Source organism: Aspergillus pseudoviridinutans (assembly GCF_018340605.1).
Source record: "Aspergillus pseudoviridinutans IFM 55266 DNA, scaffold_9, whole genome shotgun sequence".
Classification (NCBI taxonomy): domain Eukaryota; kingdom Fungi; phylum Ascomycota; class Eurotiomycetes; order Eurotiales; family Aspergillaceae; genus Aspergillus; species Aspergillus pseudoviridinutans.
Genome location: NW_025091289.1, coordinates 1,635,486 through 1,652,236, shown reverse-complemented (window position 1 = coordinate 1,652,236; position 16,751 = coordinate 1,635,486). Strand labels below are relative to the sequence as shown.

At 49.6% G+C, this 16,751-nt stretch overlaps 5 protein-coding genes across 5 annotated transcripts; 1 reads left to right on the top strand and 4 right to left on the bottom strand.

Annotated features, from left to right (window-relative positions):
* Positions 1 to 1,630: 1,630 nt before the first annotated feature.
* On the bottom strand, positions 1,631 to 3,070 carry Asppvi_011406 (flavin monoamine oxidase family protein; the record flags this gene model as incomplete). The annotated part of the gene is made up of 1 exon (XM_043307235.1): positions 1,631 to 3,070. The coding sequence occupies one exon, from the start codon at positions 3,068 to 3,070 to the stop codon at positions 1,631 to 1,633; it is 1,440 nt and encodes a 479-aa protein (XP_043163170.1).
* A 3,399-nt stretch (positions 3,071 to 6,469) lies between these two features.
* Positions 6,470 to 8,976, bottom strand: Asppvi_011405 (putative alpha-L-rhamnosidase C; the record flags this gene model as incomplete). Its single annotated transcript, XM_043307234.1, has 2 exons — positions 6,470 to 8,623; positions 8,680 to 8,976. 2 exons carry the CDS (start codon positions 8,974 to 8,976, stop codon positions 6,470 to 6,472), a joined length of 2,451 nt encoding a protein of 816 aa, XP_043163169.1.
* Positions 8,977 to 10,676: 1,700 nt separating this feature from the next.
* Asppvi_011404 (DUF2985 domain-containing protein) lies at positions 10,677 to 11,606 on the bottom strand (the record flags this gene model as incomplete). Its single annotated transcript, XM_043307233.1, has 2 exons — positions 10,677 to 11,366; positions 11,430 to 11,606. 2 exons carry the CDS (start codon positions 11,604 to 11,606, stop codon positions 10,677 to 10,679), a joined length of 867 nt encoding a protein of 288 aa, XP_043163168.1.
* A 372-nt stretch (positions 11,607 to 11,978) lies between these two features.
* Positions 11,979 to 14,907, bottom strand: Asppvi_011403 (uncharacterized protein; the record flags this gene model as incomplete). The annotated part of the gene is made up of 11 exons (XM_043307232.1): positions 11,979 to 12,169; positions 12,230 to 12,368; positions 12,494 to 12,723; positions 12,786 to 13,204; positions 13,266 to 13,374; positions 13,435 to 13,692; positions 13,755 to 13,915; positions 13,970 to 14,328; positions 14,388 to 14,539; positions 14,601 to 14,756; positions 14,811 to 14,907. The coding sequence occupies 11 exons, from the start codon at positions 14,905 to 14,907 to the stop codon at positions 11,979 to 11,981; spliced, it is 2,271 nt and encodes a 756-aa protein (XP_043163167.1).
* A 365-nt stretch (positions 14,908 to 15,272) lies between these two features.
* On the top strand, positions 15,273 to 16,688 carry Asppvi_011402 (uncharacterized protein; the record flags this gene model as incomplete). The annotated part of the gene is made up of 2 exons (XM_043307231.1): positions 15,273 to 15,598; positions 15,665 to 16,688. 2 exons carry the CDS (start codon positions 15,273 to 15,275, stop codon positions 16,686 to 16,688), a joined length of 1,350 nt encoding a protein of 449 aa, XP_043163166.1.
* Positions 16,689 to 16,751: the final 63 nt, after the last annotated feature.

Below are 16,751 nucleotides of genomic sequence, written 5' to 3'. Positions count from 1 at the left end.
CCCAAAAGATGACCCTGAGAGAATTATTGGTGATATCGGCGTCAACTCATTAACACCCGCACCGTCCCTGGGCTATACAATCCATCCCCTTTTTTGGGGGAAAGGATATGCCAGTGAAGCCGCACAGGCTGTTATAGACGCATGGTGGAAGCTTCCTCGAGCAGTTGGGATGGGGCAAGATGAGAAACTATATGCAGCAGTTAACTATGCTAATAAAGGAAGCCTGAAGGTGTTGCAGCGAAATGGATTTCAGGTTTACCAAGATGTTCAGTTTGGGGAAGAAACAGTGGCATTCATGAGCTTAAAACAACCCAAGGCAGCCAAAACTACCTAACTAAGTATAGTTGCACGTTTAGAGATAACATTCTTTTCTGATTCAGTTGTCTCATTTAATTATACGCTCATTGAATCTGCATCTTGTGACTGTATGCTAGGCTGGATTCACTGATTTAGTCATTTCCGGTATAGCTTTCAGTTAATGAGAGACCAAATAGTACACCTTATTATGGCTCTGTCAGGCCCTGGTCTCCTCTCTATCTCCTGTTCATATCCTTCACAGGCATCTGGCAAGGTGGGACCTCCAAAGCCCACAGAACACCTACAATTTATATTTGACCAGGAGTTGAGAGGATGCTAAAGCCAGGCATTCTCATCCGTACAACAGAAACCAGATTTAACCCCGAAGAGAATACAAGTCCGCATCCCGCAGATCTCCTAGGGCACTTCCAGCTACAGTCTCGACCCCAGCGCCCCAACGCCACTCATGCTATCCTCATTTTTCTCTCTACTGCCCCCCTGAAACCAGTATCCACTGCAGGACCTCCTTCAAGCAGTAATATCACAGCTGCCTCATGCCCATTCTGTCGCCCATGACAGTGGCATCTAGCCATATCTTACATCCACTAAGGTTACAGCAGCACCTCTGTCTAGTATATCTTAATATTTACCATGTGCGTATTGTCTACTTCTAATATCAGAGATGTCTAGCAATATTCAGTGAGCAGCTGCTCAACTAACTCTTCAGCCTTACAATTACCTTGACTGACTTCGGAATACAACCAGTCTGTCGGAAGAAGAGTACCTTTGGGGGACAAATATTACTGTTCGTAGCCCACGCTCTATTTTAGTGGTTGGAAGCTGACTCTTCTAAGCGATTACACTCGAAATTTACAACGGAATCAACTTCATGATTCTGTGCCGGAATGATAAGAAGAATAACAGTGCTACAAATATTTGGCTTGTGAAGCTGTTCTACATGAGTATCTTACGAGTAGCATTGACGAGGGGTGGGAAAAAGTGTCTGGACATAGACAATAATGGTTTGCTTTGGGAGTCTAGTATTGTTCCTTAGAAGAAGCAGAAGTATATTGATGATGAGTCAAAATCATATATATTTATATATTGTAGTGATCTAAATGTCCATCTGAACCTCCTTGCTCTTACACCTACAATTACGAATACAAAGAATTTCAATGTCAACCTATGAAGAACAATTACCCTTGATCACATTCCTAAGTACACTAATTTCCGAAACACTTTCCTAGATTCTTACATGCTTAGTTTACGACTGGTAGACCTACTATGGCTTGGCACCTAGTAACTTAGAAAAGTATGACAGACCCGTGAAAAATCAAAAATCCGCGATAATCTCTGCCGCAGCCCGTTCACCAGAGCGGATGGCGCCGTCCATAAATCCAGTCCAGTAGGAAGAAGTCTCAGTACCAGCAAAGTGTATTCTGGCGGCGGGATTCCGTAAGAAAGGTCCGTATTTCGTAAGAATCCCTGGGGGACAATAGGCAACGGGCCCGCCACGCGAATATTCCTCAAGGTCCCATCGTTGTATGAGTATCTGGCTGACATTGGCCGCCTGGGGTCCGAAGTACTTGACCAGGTCCTCTGTGACGAGCCTGTTGATCTCGGTTTGCGGGGCCCCGTCCAGAGCTCGCATCTCATCGGCTTCAATAAAACCCATGATAGCACCGAAGCTCTCATTAGCTGGCGTATTATCAAATGTTGCTCGGATGACACCGGTATCGCTCTGCACCTGTCCATTGAAGCCTAGTTTCCTCCACCAGGGTTTAGGGTAGATCGCGATAGCCTTGCCGATCGAACCCATAGGCATGCGCTGAGTGAGCTGATCCCGACCGGCGGGTAGTAATGGATCGTAGGAAATCCGTCCCGCCATCGGAGGAGACATGGCGATGACAACGTGTTTGGCTGATACTTCCATCCTGTCAGATCGGACAATGTATCTATCGCCCTTGAGTTTGACCTCCCGTACTGGTGAATTCAAGAAGATGTTCGCTGCCCCAAGCCTCTCCGCCAGCCTCGTCGCCAATAATTGAGTGCCGCCATTGATTCGGCTATCCTGAGCGGCTCCCTTGCTGCCAATAAGACGAGTGATTGTCCCGGCGTTTGTTTCGTTACCGGCAGCGGCGATGTATGATAGCATGTACAGTAGAGATGGCTCTGCCGTCTCGGTGGAAAGGATGGATCGAGTAGCGGTCTCGAAGAGCAGCAGTGAATCTTGTAGACTCATCCGAGATTCGACAAAAGATTTCAGGGTCATGCCGTCCCACATTGGAGCATTGGCATGTTTCCAAGGTGCGTGAACGTCCAGTTCACTCGCCAAACGGTCAAGTTCTGTTATGAAACTCACGAGCTCTGCCTGGGCTTCCGAGCCGACGGGCGGGAGGCCACCGGTAGCAAGATCTGCATCGTAAGGATTAACAGTGCCGTTTCGGTACAGTATCGATTTTCCAGTCGTGTATGTTGGATACGTTGTCAGACCAAGTTGAGCTGTGAGAGAGAGCACACGGTCCTGGGTCGGCCCGACGAACTCGGCACCGAGCTCTTGCACCTCTCCATTGGAAAGGTGCGCATTGAGTACACGGCCTCCCACGCGATCGCGAGCTTCGAGAATAGCAAAAGTCTTGCCTGACTTTGCAATATCCTTGGCTGCGGCCAGGCCTGACAAACCGCCACCAACGATAGCAACATCGACGTCTCGAGTACTTGCTACGGAGACCACGAGCAAGGGAATAGACGAAATAGCAAACGGGAGATACATTCTGTAATTTAATTGCAGATCCTTCGTAGGGAAGATGGTATCCGCAAGGTGAGTGTATGATAACAGGGGAAGAATGGTGCTGTTTGTCCTGCGAACATCAGGCTTTATATATCACAGAGAATACACTTCTCATGCGCCCCTTTTTCTTTATCCCGCACACGTGTATGGAATACCATAGGCAGCATTTCAGTGCTGTCTACAATGGAGACCTCAAGTTCCACAGTTTGAGTTATGACGCATCAGAAGGAATGAGACACTACGCCCAATGGAGGAACAATAACGCGAAGGATGACCCTCGAGGTTTCTTGGCAAAGCTGCTGTTCTGCCCGACCTTTATTTACCATATTACGGTCAAGGGCTGTAAAGGCAAGTCGAAAAAAGGTATTGTTGTTTGTCCTCCCGACAATAATCTGGTATCGTGTAGTAATAGTGCTTGAGTGTGCACTTCTTGGGACTCGCCAGCCCAAAACCACGAGGCCAGCGGTAGCAAGTAACAATTTATAGAGTTTCAAGTATATTTGACTATTAAAATAGCACAGTGGGCTAAGTTACAGTACATTGAGAGTCACATGAGAGTATTCAACATTCGGCGTCGCCACGTAGTTCGACAACCCGAAGAAAGTGCGAACTGTTCAGATGTCTCACCATCCACCATCTACTGTACCATCCCTACCCACGCTTCCTTGAGGTCTTGCTCAACCTTACCTGCCACTGCAAATCCCCTGGTCTTCAGGGTTGTCACGAATTCAAGCGCCCGGGTTCTTTCTTGTCCTGTTTTCATCTCAAGGGCCACAATATTCATGATTGGGATATAAATAAGTCCCTCAAAATCCGCGCTATTTACTAGGCTTCTTTCCGCATATGCAAACGCCTGTATTGCTTGCTGGTGAGCAAGTTCGTCATGCATCACAGGCAGACCACAGCCAAGAGAGGACCAGGCGGGATGGACAAATTGTCTTGATAGGCCCGCAAGTGACCACTGGTAATATGGCAACAAAGACAGTATTGCTGGATGGATAATAGACGTTGGACAATCGGTATACAAAAGAACTGTCGCGATGATAGCACGTTGCAGCCTCGATGCGCAGTAGACAATCTCAATACCGCGCATGATATGCTCAGACGTCGTATGCCCATATGCTTCCCCTAATGCAGGGCAACTGTTGATATGCTTCTCATAAAGCTCCTCACTTTTCTTGACCCAGCGTATTGACCTATGGCAAAATAAGCAATAGACCATGGAACTCCCAAAACAATGTTTAGTCTTACCGGCTTTGGAGTTCAGCCCAGGATTCAAGGTGCGTCGCCAGCAGTGCTATATTTTCCTCCACACTGGGGGACAAAGAGTTGCGAGAAGTAGGATGGCGCCGCTCGTTTGGTCCTGCGCAGGGGAAAGAAGGCGGCGGTGGCGATAGATTTTCATCAAAGCAGATGGCCCTGATCGCAATACTGATTCGTGCGAACCAATAAAGGCACCTTCCTAGATGCGATTGCATCTGGGTAACATTCGTGTTAAATGCGATCAACGTCTGTATCTTGCCGGTAAACGATCGCCAACCCTTGCCGCTCTCATCCAAGATGAGCTGCTGCTACGTCAGTCTTCTGGGTGGATGACTGCCACGCCAAGAACGTACCTCGGCAAGGCTCAAGAGACAAGAAGACACGAGCCCTGCTGTGATCAATTTAGTGTCCGACATCTTAAGCTTCTCAAGCGCTGCGTGCTGCAGACGGTGTAAGGCCTCTCGTAGATCGTTTGTCCTGCGGTGAGACACATGAAGCAGATATGCTTTTCCAACCAGCAATACCACATCCTGGACTAGCTTGTTTTCCTCCAGTATTGCACGTATGGAGTCAAACGAGAAAATAGATACCAGGGGAGATAAAGAACAACGTATGGCGCTGAAGAATACATTGCTAAACATGGCCGGATCCCGAGATAAGTTTAATCTGGGTAACACCAATGCCGGTTGTGGATGACAAGAGATGAGCACTACACTACCGGGCTTTCCAGGAGAGGAGCAGGCATAGCCTCGTTGGCTGCACCGCAGACATGGTCGGCGACCGTCGCACTAATGCTCGTTTCCAGGTTAGTGATTCGTTTATCGGTGAGGCTAACAAAGCTGTACGCAATCATGTCCTACTTTTAAATGCGCCATGCGACAGCGCACACATCGATGGCCTCCCCGGCGGCTGTCTTTGAACCCACAGGGCATCATGAATGGAGTTGAGAAGACATCGGCAGGAATGGAAAAGCTCGGTGGCTCTTCGCTGGAGAGGGGGTTGTTTGAAGCAACAAAAATCACTGCCTTGCCCTAGCCAGGCGGATATTACTAGTGTTTAAAGGGAAGTCAAATTGTGTCTTGGCTTGTTGCGTGGCTATTCTTCATCAGGGTCTGGATCCGACGATGGCCACCGATCTCGCGACATATTTTCCAGATACAGTCTAGAGGTGGAACTTTCGCGCCCCAATGGCTAAGCCCGGAATTCTCGGGCCCCGTTGAGGTATTTGCGCTGTGCTTTTATTAGGGAGGTGAAGGTGATCCACAGCTCAATTAGGCTGGATGTTTCAATTACGAGAAGCCTATTGGTTTGTTATGTACCAGCCGTTCCTCCCCCGCCCCCGCCAGCATCAGCACTTCCCGGTGGCTGTCAATGATCGGACTAGACTGGCTGACCCAATCCGCACTTTGGGTTGGATCTAGGTAAGCCTGACCCAACCTATTAACTAAATGGGTTAACCATACCCAATCCACATCATTGGGTGCACATGATCTAAGGCCTCTTCGAACTAATAGACTTCTCTAACTATTTCTAGGAATAGATAGGGGTATATTTTTATATCTATAGATAAAGATTAATCGTATCTATCTATATATCAAATAAAATATTAGATTTACTAAGAAAAATTAGAGTTATGGTAGATTTTAGATTTTAGATGATGCTGATTAGGATAGTAATAGTGAGTTATATATACCTCTGCATTACTTTTCATCCTAAACTTAGGGGTCACCCCTACTTCCTTATATAAGACTATTTTACCTTCTATAATAGGTAATATATAATTTTATATAGTGATCTATTATCTTATATAATGAAATATTCAGATATCTTAGTGGTGTGGCGAGAATACTAGAAAAATAGGTGGTAATTAGAATACTAGAGTCTAGAGGTCACCTGACTAGGTAGTATGGATATATCCATAATCTACAATCCAACCCGTATGGATATGAGGGTGGGTTAGATAGCTGGTGGATCAACCCATAATCTGCATGGGTTGGATCAAACATAGTGCGAATCAATCCATATCCAATCCACAACCAGTCTAGTCGGACATTACTGTCTAGACTACACGAGACGGAAAACCGCTCGATAATACAGAGGGTACAGTTATACATCAGACTACCTGTTCTGGCGGAGGGTAAACGCCTCTCCTCCCTGCACAGCAAACGCCCCGTCACCCACCTTCCTCGCCGCCCCAGAGACCCGGTAGCGTTCCAAAGGCGCCTGTAGCGGCCTAGGAAGGAAGACAGTACCATTAGTACCAGCAGGGGCGTTCACCACCATGGTAAGCAGGCCATCCCTGTCAAAGGACCAGTCCACCTGAACCGCGCCCCCCGGCACAGCATGCCGTCCGCGCGCCCACTGCAGACCCAGGGTAATCGGCTCGACCTTCCACTGCCTGAAGCCGGGATTCACTGCGCGGATACCGAGGACATGACGACTCAGCATGGCCGTGGGAGCAGAACCCCAAGCATGGCAGAGCGAGGTCGGGGCGCCGAGGCCGGGCCGTCCGTTGGTGTTCAGCGTCTCCCAGGTGCAGCCGGTGTAGTTTGCATAAGCAGGGTCACTTATGGGGCCCCAGAGGGTGTGTAGGAGGTATGTAGCTGTGGCGGTGTCGCGCGTGTTTAACGCGGCTTGGAGATGGTACCCTGAGGCGTATGGGCTAACCTTCTGCGACCAGCCGCTTGCAGCGCTGGTGGGAGAGAAGGCGAGAGCGCCGGCGGAGATGAACAGACTGCGAGCCATGCTGGACAGGAGGGTCCTTGCTGAGACCCTTCCGGTCGAGGGCACGGTGTCGCTGAGGATAGCGAGAGCATTTGCTTCCTGCGAGAAGAAGTCTGTGTGGGAGTCGGCGAGGTAGAAGGCGTGCAGCCTGTCGCTCCAAAGATTGGCTCGGATGGATTCTTGTAGGGAATAGAGCCGTTGCGCATACATGGTGTCGTTCAACCCTCCATCAGCCAGGTAGGGGAGCCACTGCTTCAGCGCGTAGGCATAGATGAGATTAAACTTTGAGACAACTCCACCCAGGGGAGGATCGTAGTAGTTCCAGTCTCCTCCCAGGGCCACGTCAGAGATGTTGAACAGCCCGCTAGGGAGGGTCTGGGAGTGTGCCCAGTCGAACAGTCGGGCGGCCCTGGGGGCCCAGTACTTTAGAAACGCAATTTCACCAGTCTGCTCGTAGTACTGAGCCATGGCACTTGCCAGGCTGAAGGAGTACCCAATCAGACCCGTGAGGTTCGCTGGGATTACCTCTGTCCTCGGCTCCTGCTGGACCTTTGCGTTGGGCGCGAAGAAGCCGGGCAGCATCTGCATGGAGCCGAGGAGTGCAATTGAGCCGTTGATGTACTCGGTTCCGTTGGTGCTGGCAAATGCTGCGCCGGCCGTGATGTCTAGGTCTCCCGCGTAGGCGATGCGGTCTCGACGGGATCCATCAACGCTGACTGGGAGTGGATTTGTCCCGAGCATGAAGTCCTTCAGGGCTGACTTCTCAGAAAGTGATGACGCATACATCTGCGCACCGAACGCCGTCAACGAGACATTGGTAAAGATGGCGGTGTGGCCAAAAGATGCGCCAAGCCCGAATGAGCCATAGAGTGCGAATGTCTGCGAGAAATCGAGCAGGGACATTCCATTGATCTTGACTGATATTTGAGTCACATTGACAGCGGCTTGAATTCTATGCCATTCATTGAGGGTAATCATTGATGGCAGAGCAGCCGACGCCAGTGGTGTACTTCTTAGCTCTGATGACCCTGCGTGCGCGGAGATCGCAGCGTTGGCGATGTCAACGAAGATATAGATGCCGTTGCCGAGGGTGTCGCTTAGCACCGTAAAGCCAAAGCCGTTCGTTATAGGCTTCACGGCGAAATCGAGGTTGTAAGCGGTCATCGTCGCGGCATAGTTGGCTGCAAACGGTTGAGGGGCGAGACTATCAACGAGGGCACCTTCATCGGTAATGGTCCAAAACTCCGGAAGAGACGCAGCAGGCAACTCATTTAGCTGTACCGTGCGGGCTCCCGTTTCCCAGATGCGGTTCAGCACCGGGTCTGAGCAATTGAAAGACCCGGGGAGCTCAGACAAGGGAGTGTCATCCACAGCTGGCCTAAAACCAACCATGGAAAGCTCCAATTGACCGGCACTCGAAAGATTCAACTTCTGGTATCGCAGCGCGCCCTGGATAAGACGATTCGTGTAGGTCTTTTCGTCAGTGATGTTGTAGCGGTTGACTCGATAAGTGTCCATGGCCGCAGCCAGCGGGAGGGGGCCGTCGGCCTGGATGAAAACTAATCAATCACCTCTGCAGAAGAGACTACCGTAAGCGTACTGACCATATAGATATCCAACAAGGCGCGGGTCTCGCTATAGCTCATCTCGAATGTAGAAGTGTTTCCCGATCTCCGGGTAACCTGAAACGTTCCATAGCCCTCAACATCCCTTCCGTAGTCCAGGACAATGATGGCTGGGGCAGTGCCGTCTGAGGACAGCGTGAATCTCGTACTATTATAGACCGGCTGAGGTGCGCCACGGTGGTCGCTGTAGGAGAGAGGGGCATATAAAGAAACAGTGCCTGCCAGCCCGAGGCTGGCGTGCAAAAGGCCAAGCGCAATGTATTGCCCGATACCCATGTTATACAGTAGGTATAGCCAACAGCAGTGAGTTTTTTGCAATTCGTCTTTGTCATTGCGCGAGTATGGCAGCTTTTAAAGACTCTCCTTGTGCCTCGGTCGGGATTCTTCAGAATTCGAAGTTATACCAGGCGGAGAAATACGATTAAACGATTCCATGCTTTGATCCCGACCCGGAAGTTTAATACGAAGGTACGAACGCGAACTATGCGACCGAAGGAATGAAGGGATTTAAGCTTTTCGCGCTGACGACATCCACATAACTTCCCGGAGAGATCATAAGTTCCTGCTGCAGATTCTGACGGTTCCAAGTCAGCTAGCTCTGTCGCGAAATCCTTGAGCATCAGTCAGTGTCGTCGATCCTACGGGTTGTCCATCATCAGTTCAAAAAGCCAGCCGCGAATAAGTAGATAACTAGTCTTAATGTAAAAGGCCCTACATATTCATTCACAACTCATCGTCGAACTCCATCCCTCAGTATGTGCTAGGGAGCCAGATGGAAAGAGTAGCCTCCCTTAAGGGCCTTATACTCGACTGGCCACAACATTAACGACACCACCGATGCATAAGATGTCGTGGTCTGCTAGTGAATTCATCTGCTGGGCTTTCTGGGCGCAGCAGACCTCGATAATTACACATGGAAACTGTGCTGAGCGATGGCTAAATGATGCATCAGGCTCCCGTCTACAATTTTTTGGACTGCCATCACCTGCGCTGTCGACTAAATCTAATCATAATTCAAAGTGTTGAATTTCTTGCATATCAGATTTGGTGACGAGATGTAGGTAATCAGATAACTAGGCACAAACAGACGGGATCATAATCCGAACTAAACCCTAGCTGTTGGTAACCAGCAATGAGCAATAAGCGAAGGATAGCCCACCAGATCTTAGCATAAGATTTGAGAGAAGACTCAGAATCTATCACACATAATCCCCCTTCGTAATTATCTGGACTGAAAAGATAAACAGTCCAAGGGTTGATGCCGACGACAGAGGATACACTGAAAGAGACCTTTCGATCTAACGGAGGAGTCAACCGAGATCCAGCCACAGTTCAGGAGGTGTAATATGTCCGCCATGAGTTGCCGCTCAGATGTCCGCAATACATCAGATAACTACATGTTTGCTTGGAAGGCAGGGGTAGTATGGCTTGGCTGGCACTCGCCCCTCCACGACAATATATCTAGAGAAACGGTACTGACTGCTGTCTGTCTAACCTAGCCGATTGTGCACGCATGCAAGTGCTGGAACCGGGTTGGGAGCTCGACTTACTACAGCATGACCAAACCTCTGTAGTATGCGGACGGGTCATACAATAATGGTCTGGAGATATGGGTGATTCTGTGTCCCGTGGAATCATGGACTTCCATGTCAGGGGGGAAGCAGAGCCCGTTAAAATACTGCGAGATTTTGGTCCTGTACTCGGCGTTCCAGAGACTCCTGAGGAGATCTTCTCCGTTTTCGGCAAGCCTGATGCAAGGGTCTTATGGTGGAGTCGAAATCGGATAGGCCGAAATTGAGCACATAACCCATACGTTGAATAGTTCTTTGCACCAAGGTGACCTCCACGTATAACACGCAGAGAACAGAGCAACTGGTCTACACGATATCCGAATATCACCATGACTTTATATATAAATTTTCACGCCACATGTAATTCGTTAATTCGTCATGAGAATATCTGTCAGGTATACAGCTTCAAACTGGGCTCTGCTGCTTTTTCTTTCTCCTCTGTCCTTCTTTATACATTATCCAACCCCCCAAGCCAGCACAGATACAAGCTGCCGCGACAAACAGACCCGTGGTCCAACTTGGGCGAGTGAATCTGTTCATACCCCACATACAGCCCGCCAAGCAGGCCTGGAACACCGTGTTCAAGGTATTGCACCACACCACCATGCTCATTTTCCAGAGCGGGGTCGAGGTCGAGACCGAGTATCCTGAGATATCCACGGTTTCCTGTGCGCTACCAGCACCTTTGCGATTCATCTCCTCGGGCGCACAATCAAACCAGGCACGGTGCGTATGGCGTAGACGAGCAAACGCAGCGTCGTCTTTTGCAATCCGCCAGCGGATCCAAAGGTAGAGGTCCCTCATGCGCCAGGGAGCCAGACCAAACCCGGGAATGCAGAACAATGCATTGAGAATCTGGGAGTCGATTTCAATCCACTTTCGTCGCGGTGAGTTCGGGTCGTTGCAGGAGGGATCGCACATGGCGGGGGCAGCGTTGCAGAGAAGGAGGAAAAGCATCCCTCCCCAGGCGATAACATTGAGTCCATACAGTGTGACTAGGATTCCGAGCGGGGTTCGGAGCCATTGCCAGAGATCCAAGGCCTTATGCGTCTTGCTTCGAGATGGGCCGTTTCCTATCAAATCGGACGATGAGCCCTGCGGCTGGGTATCAACAAATGCTTCCTCTGCGGAAAAATTTCGATCACTGTGCTACCTTACCGTCGGCGACGATCCGAGGGACATAAACCCGAGATCTACCCCCTTTGCCTTTTGAGCTGTGGTTTCATGATTGCAGCTGCTGGGAGGAATGCTCGGGTATGCGTCGCCTTCCTCATCATCTGCGCAACTCGGCTCTCTCAGAGGCCTGGAAGTTACTTGAAGCCATTGGTCCGTCATTGGTAAATAAATAGAAGACAAATCAACTGTCTGAAAGAATCACCTGTGAAATATCAGTTCAGCAAGTTGCTGTGAACGGCCCCCGTTCGGGGTTCATATAGTAAAGTACCCTTTAATTGTAGCCTTGTGGGGCTATAAGATGTGTCTTATCTTAGTCTTGTGGATCCGCTATTGGATGATAAAAAGTCAATCATGCGCCACGTGTACGAGGCTACGAATACGAGAATACGAAGGCCAGGGCGGATTGCAATGGTGCCTAGGCTCCTTGGCCGGCCAAGAAATCAACTGGTTGGCAGGATTGATGCCCACAATATTATTACACAACGCTCTGCTATTAATTTAACAGATTACAGTCGGTTTGAAAAGTCAATCTCAGACGACTAGGCTTCGAAACCTAGCTGTTACTGTGTCAACCTCCTCTGTCGTAGCAGGAAACCTCTGCTGCATATAATTCCCCAGTGCAATCAGCGACTCAACAACGGCCGCTTCCGTAGGATTGAGTTTCCAATGTTTCATACTCTTGTAGATACCCATAGCTGGATAAGCAAGAAGGCCAAACATCGCTGCAAAGATATTAGTGTCGAGGTTCTAGTACTCTATGACCAGTGGATCGCTTCGCTTACCTGCCCCAGGCTTTGAGAAGATTCCCACGCTGCCTTTGGCAAGCCCCTTGGCGAAGCCCCCAGCACCGTCGCTTTTTGCCTCCCGGTATGGCTTCGTAATGATTCCGGTGAGTCCATCAGCAAACCCAGTGTAGAAGTTCTAAAGAAGGCATTATTAGTACCTAACCCTCCGCGTAGTGGCTTGTGCCTTGAATTTGAGATCCGTAACTCTTTCGGCAGCGGTTCAAACAGGCAACAAGCGCCGAAATAGAGAGGCCAACATACTCGTCCTGCTTCAGTCATTCCATTTTTCCAACCATTTATTGGGGCAGTCTTCTCGACTTGCTCTCCGTATAACCGGGGTATGTTACGTAGGCCTTCCGCCATCGCAGTTGGGACTTCAACCAAAGTGCCTTTGACGATGCTGGTCGACATTTGGGTCATGCCTTTTCCAGGGTCAGTCACAACGCTGCCTAGCCCCTTTGTGAAATGTGTCATGGTGCTTAGCATAGCCGCTGACGTGGACGAAAGTGGGTCGATATGAGATTTGTCTATGTGTAAAGCTTTGCAGTGATACCTTTTCCAGACGACATCAGATTAGTGATCAAAGCGGGACCAGTCTTTGCATGGAAGCAGAACACGTACGGGCGCAAATTCTTCACTTCAATGATCTTACAATGCGAGAGAATCATCATCGCTCTCTGAGAGAGCTTTAGTTCTTTTTTGTGGACAGTTATTGACCATTTTGCCGTTTCAGAGGGCAGTATGTCGCACCGCATGGCTTCCCAAGGGATGTGTCGATAGAGACTCGCAGCTGCATTTGACACCCCGTCCTCGGATTCCATTCGCGCTGCTATCGACGCTGCTGCACGCTGTGTATCTAGGCTCAAGCAGAACCTAATGGCATCTGCGAGTCCTTGTGTAGTAAGAGCTTTGTGATCAATTGGAGCAGGCCCTGCTCCAGCGGCCGCAACCATCTTGGCCCAGAACGGTTGACTAGTTCCTGTCAGCTCTTTACGCACACAGAGCTCAAAGTAGGGAGGTAGAATGCACGGACTCCCCGAAAAATGGTACGATGGCTGTTGGACACCCATTTAATAGACCACATGCGGTTGTCCCTGCCCCACCGTGGTGTATAACGGCGGCAACATGTTTGAAAAGCCACTCTGCGAAAAATCCAGTTGATCAGTTACAGATAGTAGGACATTCAGAGCGTAAACGCGCACCATGAGGACAGTCACCAATGAACAGGAGGTTTGGGTCTTCGCAACCCATTCCCAGTTTACTCCACCCTTGGGAGACAATCGCCCGAACCCCAAGCTGTCGACACGCGGTCTGAATGATCGTAGTCATGGCCGCAGGGTCATCCATTACAATGCTTCCGAATCCAATATAAATCGGCTTCGATTCTTTGCGCAGGAAAGCCTCTATTTCAGGAGAAGGGCTATATGAAGGCTGTTCTCGGAAGAAGAACCCACAGACGTCTTTCATAGTTCACATGGTTAGCTAAATATGCCATGATTGAAATTCAGGGAGAGTAGATTACCAATATAGGGCGGCCAATCCGATGGCTTTGGGATAAGGGCAGGTGACCAGCAATATGTATGAGGGACTTGAAGCCTGTCCAGCAGCCCAGAAGCGGTCCTGGGTGACAGTTCCTCTAGATTCAGACTCTCCACACGCCAGCTGTTGATGATGTCTGCCAGTCTGTATTCCATCAGATTGATTCCTTAGACCAACTCAAGACAGAAACAAGCTTACCCGCTCCAAGTCAAAAGATCCACCATGCTGTACGACAAATAATTCGTCAGAGACGCATCTGCACCCGTATCTTTGATATTTGCCAACGGGTGAGGAAACTCCCGGGTGGGGCTCCATGGCATGGTGAACATGATATGCAGAGGCACTCCAAGAGCCTGGGCGCAATGGATATGGGCAAAACTCGGAGGATTGGCAACGATCGCGTCTGCAACAAAAGGAGCCTGGGTAACGGGGTCTGGTTCGATGCACGAGCGCCAGCACCCGTGCAGCATATCCGCAATCATCTTCCGCTTCCGGCCGATCTCACCACCAGTAATCGTTGACATCTTCGGGATGATTCCGGGGGTTTTTACCATGAACTATTTGACACTATCAGATAGGGGTGGCTCCAGTCCTGATGGTCTTGTCGAATGCTTACCGACATCAATTCCTCGGGGTTGCCGCCGATCGAAAAGAACTCCAGTCCAGAATTTCGAACAAAATCCCTGAAATTCTCATGGGTTGCGAGCCGAATCCGATGGCCATCCTTGCGTAGGCGGGTACCTAGCGCGATGAATGGCTGGACATCTCCTGAAGTCCGGAAAACCCGTTAGCAATAGTGCACGGTGGAGAAGAACTTGCGCTAGCAAACCTCTGCTTCCCAGGATCTGGATAACAATATTCAGTGGCTTGACTGCGCTGAGAGGGACTTCCGGCAATAGTGGGCTATCTACTGATAGGTTGTCTGGTAAGAGACTTTCCAAACCTGGCTGCTTCACCTTGACGGTCACATCAATTCTACCGTCCTCTAGACTAAATCAGTCGCATACTAAGGGATAGATGACAGCGGATGGACACGTACCTCGAGCCGAGGTGGAAGCTTCCAGGTACTGCCCAGACATGACTTCCTTGTAGGGAGGCGGGGATTCCCCGTACCGATTGGAAATGGAGGGATGCATAATGAGAAAGGATTTCTGCCAGTCTCCCGTTACGGGAGATATTAAGAGAATCAAAGCCTGCGGAGAGGAGACTTCGACCTTTTTGACTTATATTCGAAACTTGATCAAAGAGACCTAAATCCCCCTTGAGTGTTCTAGTTCGTTCCACATACCGAAGTGGGGCCCTATATACGAACATACGAACAACCCGAAATTCCAGAAGCTTTTGCAGTGGCGGTGCAGAAACCTCGAAATTGATTGAAACTCAGACATAAATTCTTGGGAGTCCACTGGGGCGCAAGTTGTCCGCTCGTTCGACCCTGTATTAGCCTCAAAAGTATCTCTTTCACTTCACCGTTTCGTATCCTTTGTGTCAGCACAAGAGAATGCATTCCAGCGATAACTATATTCCGGAATCGTCACTGAAAGATCACACCTCGGAGGGTCTGATCTGGAAGGCTGGCTGCGACGTGCCAGGAGAAGGTTCCCCGTATCATTCTGAACTGCCCCGGGCGGAAGGAAAGCGAAGACTGCTCCTCATATACATCCATGGCTTCTTGGGGTCAGAGGACAGCTTCCATAACTTTCCCAGGAACGTCCATAATCTCCTAACGGCCTCGTTGGCCGAGACCCATATTGTATACACGAAAATATATCCTCGCTACAAGACCCGTGGCCCTTTGCACATCGCCCGCGATAACATCAGCCGGTGGTAAGCAGTTTCTCATGCCCTAGCAAACCTCGCTCTTCACAATATTTATCTCATACATTCTTGCAGGCTATCACCTCACGAGGCGTCCGACTTGGATGTCATACTCCTCGGCCACAGTCTAGGAGGTCTTGTCGCTGCAGAGGTTGCCCTCATGGCGTCGTCCAGCACCACTAGTCATATTGTCGGCAGGAACCTGAATCATCGAGTTATAGGCTTGGTGAACTTCGATGCTCCGTTCCTTGGACTACACCCTTGCGTCCTTAGAACGGGAATCGGCAGACTATTTAGTCGGAAAGCAGATACCAACAACCAAGGCAAAGAAACCACTCAAGATGACACACTCAGCCTAAATGATAATGATCCGAACTTCAACCCCACCTGGACAAATGACGTTAACAAGCCTCGCTGGAAAGGCTGGAATGGAGCACTCCATTTTGTTGCGAAGCATTCTCATCATTTATCACGTTCTGCTCTTCAGTATGTGTTCTCATACTATGACCATGCCGGATGTCTGAACAATTACCTTGGACTCCTCAAGAGACACAAGAGACTTTGCCGCCTGGAGGCGGTAGATGAATCATCTGGCTCGAGTGGCAGACGAGTCAGATTCGTTAATTATTACACGACTGCGTACCGAACCAGCGAAAAGCTGGACAGATATGATGACACCAAGACGATATCATGCCAGGATAAGCAGCTCCCTGCACACGAGGTTACGGAGCTGCATGAGGAACACATACCAAGTCACTTATCTACGTCAGATCAACCAAAAAAGGGACCAGAGGACAGCTCGTCCTACTCATTTCTAGATCGTTTCGCGAGGGTGGACAGCCAAAACCCCAGTGCAAACCGATGCAATTCGGATCCTCTTGAAAACAAAAACAATGATTCTGATTCGCGACCACTGGGACGCAAGTTCTGTTATGTTCCAAAAGAGGCCCGCAGAAAGCAGCTCTGGGTCCCGCTGTATATGGAGGAGATGGACGAAATTAACGCTCACCAATCCATGTTTCTTCCCCTTGGCATGTATTACGACCAGCTAGTTGGGGATACTGCAGCGCGAATTGAAAGCTGGCTGGGACATGTATAGCCTTAATCGCGCTTGCTACTCTTAATATTCCAGGTTTGTCAATGATAGATATCCTAGAGAAAG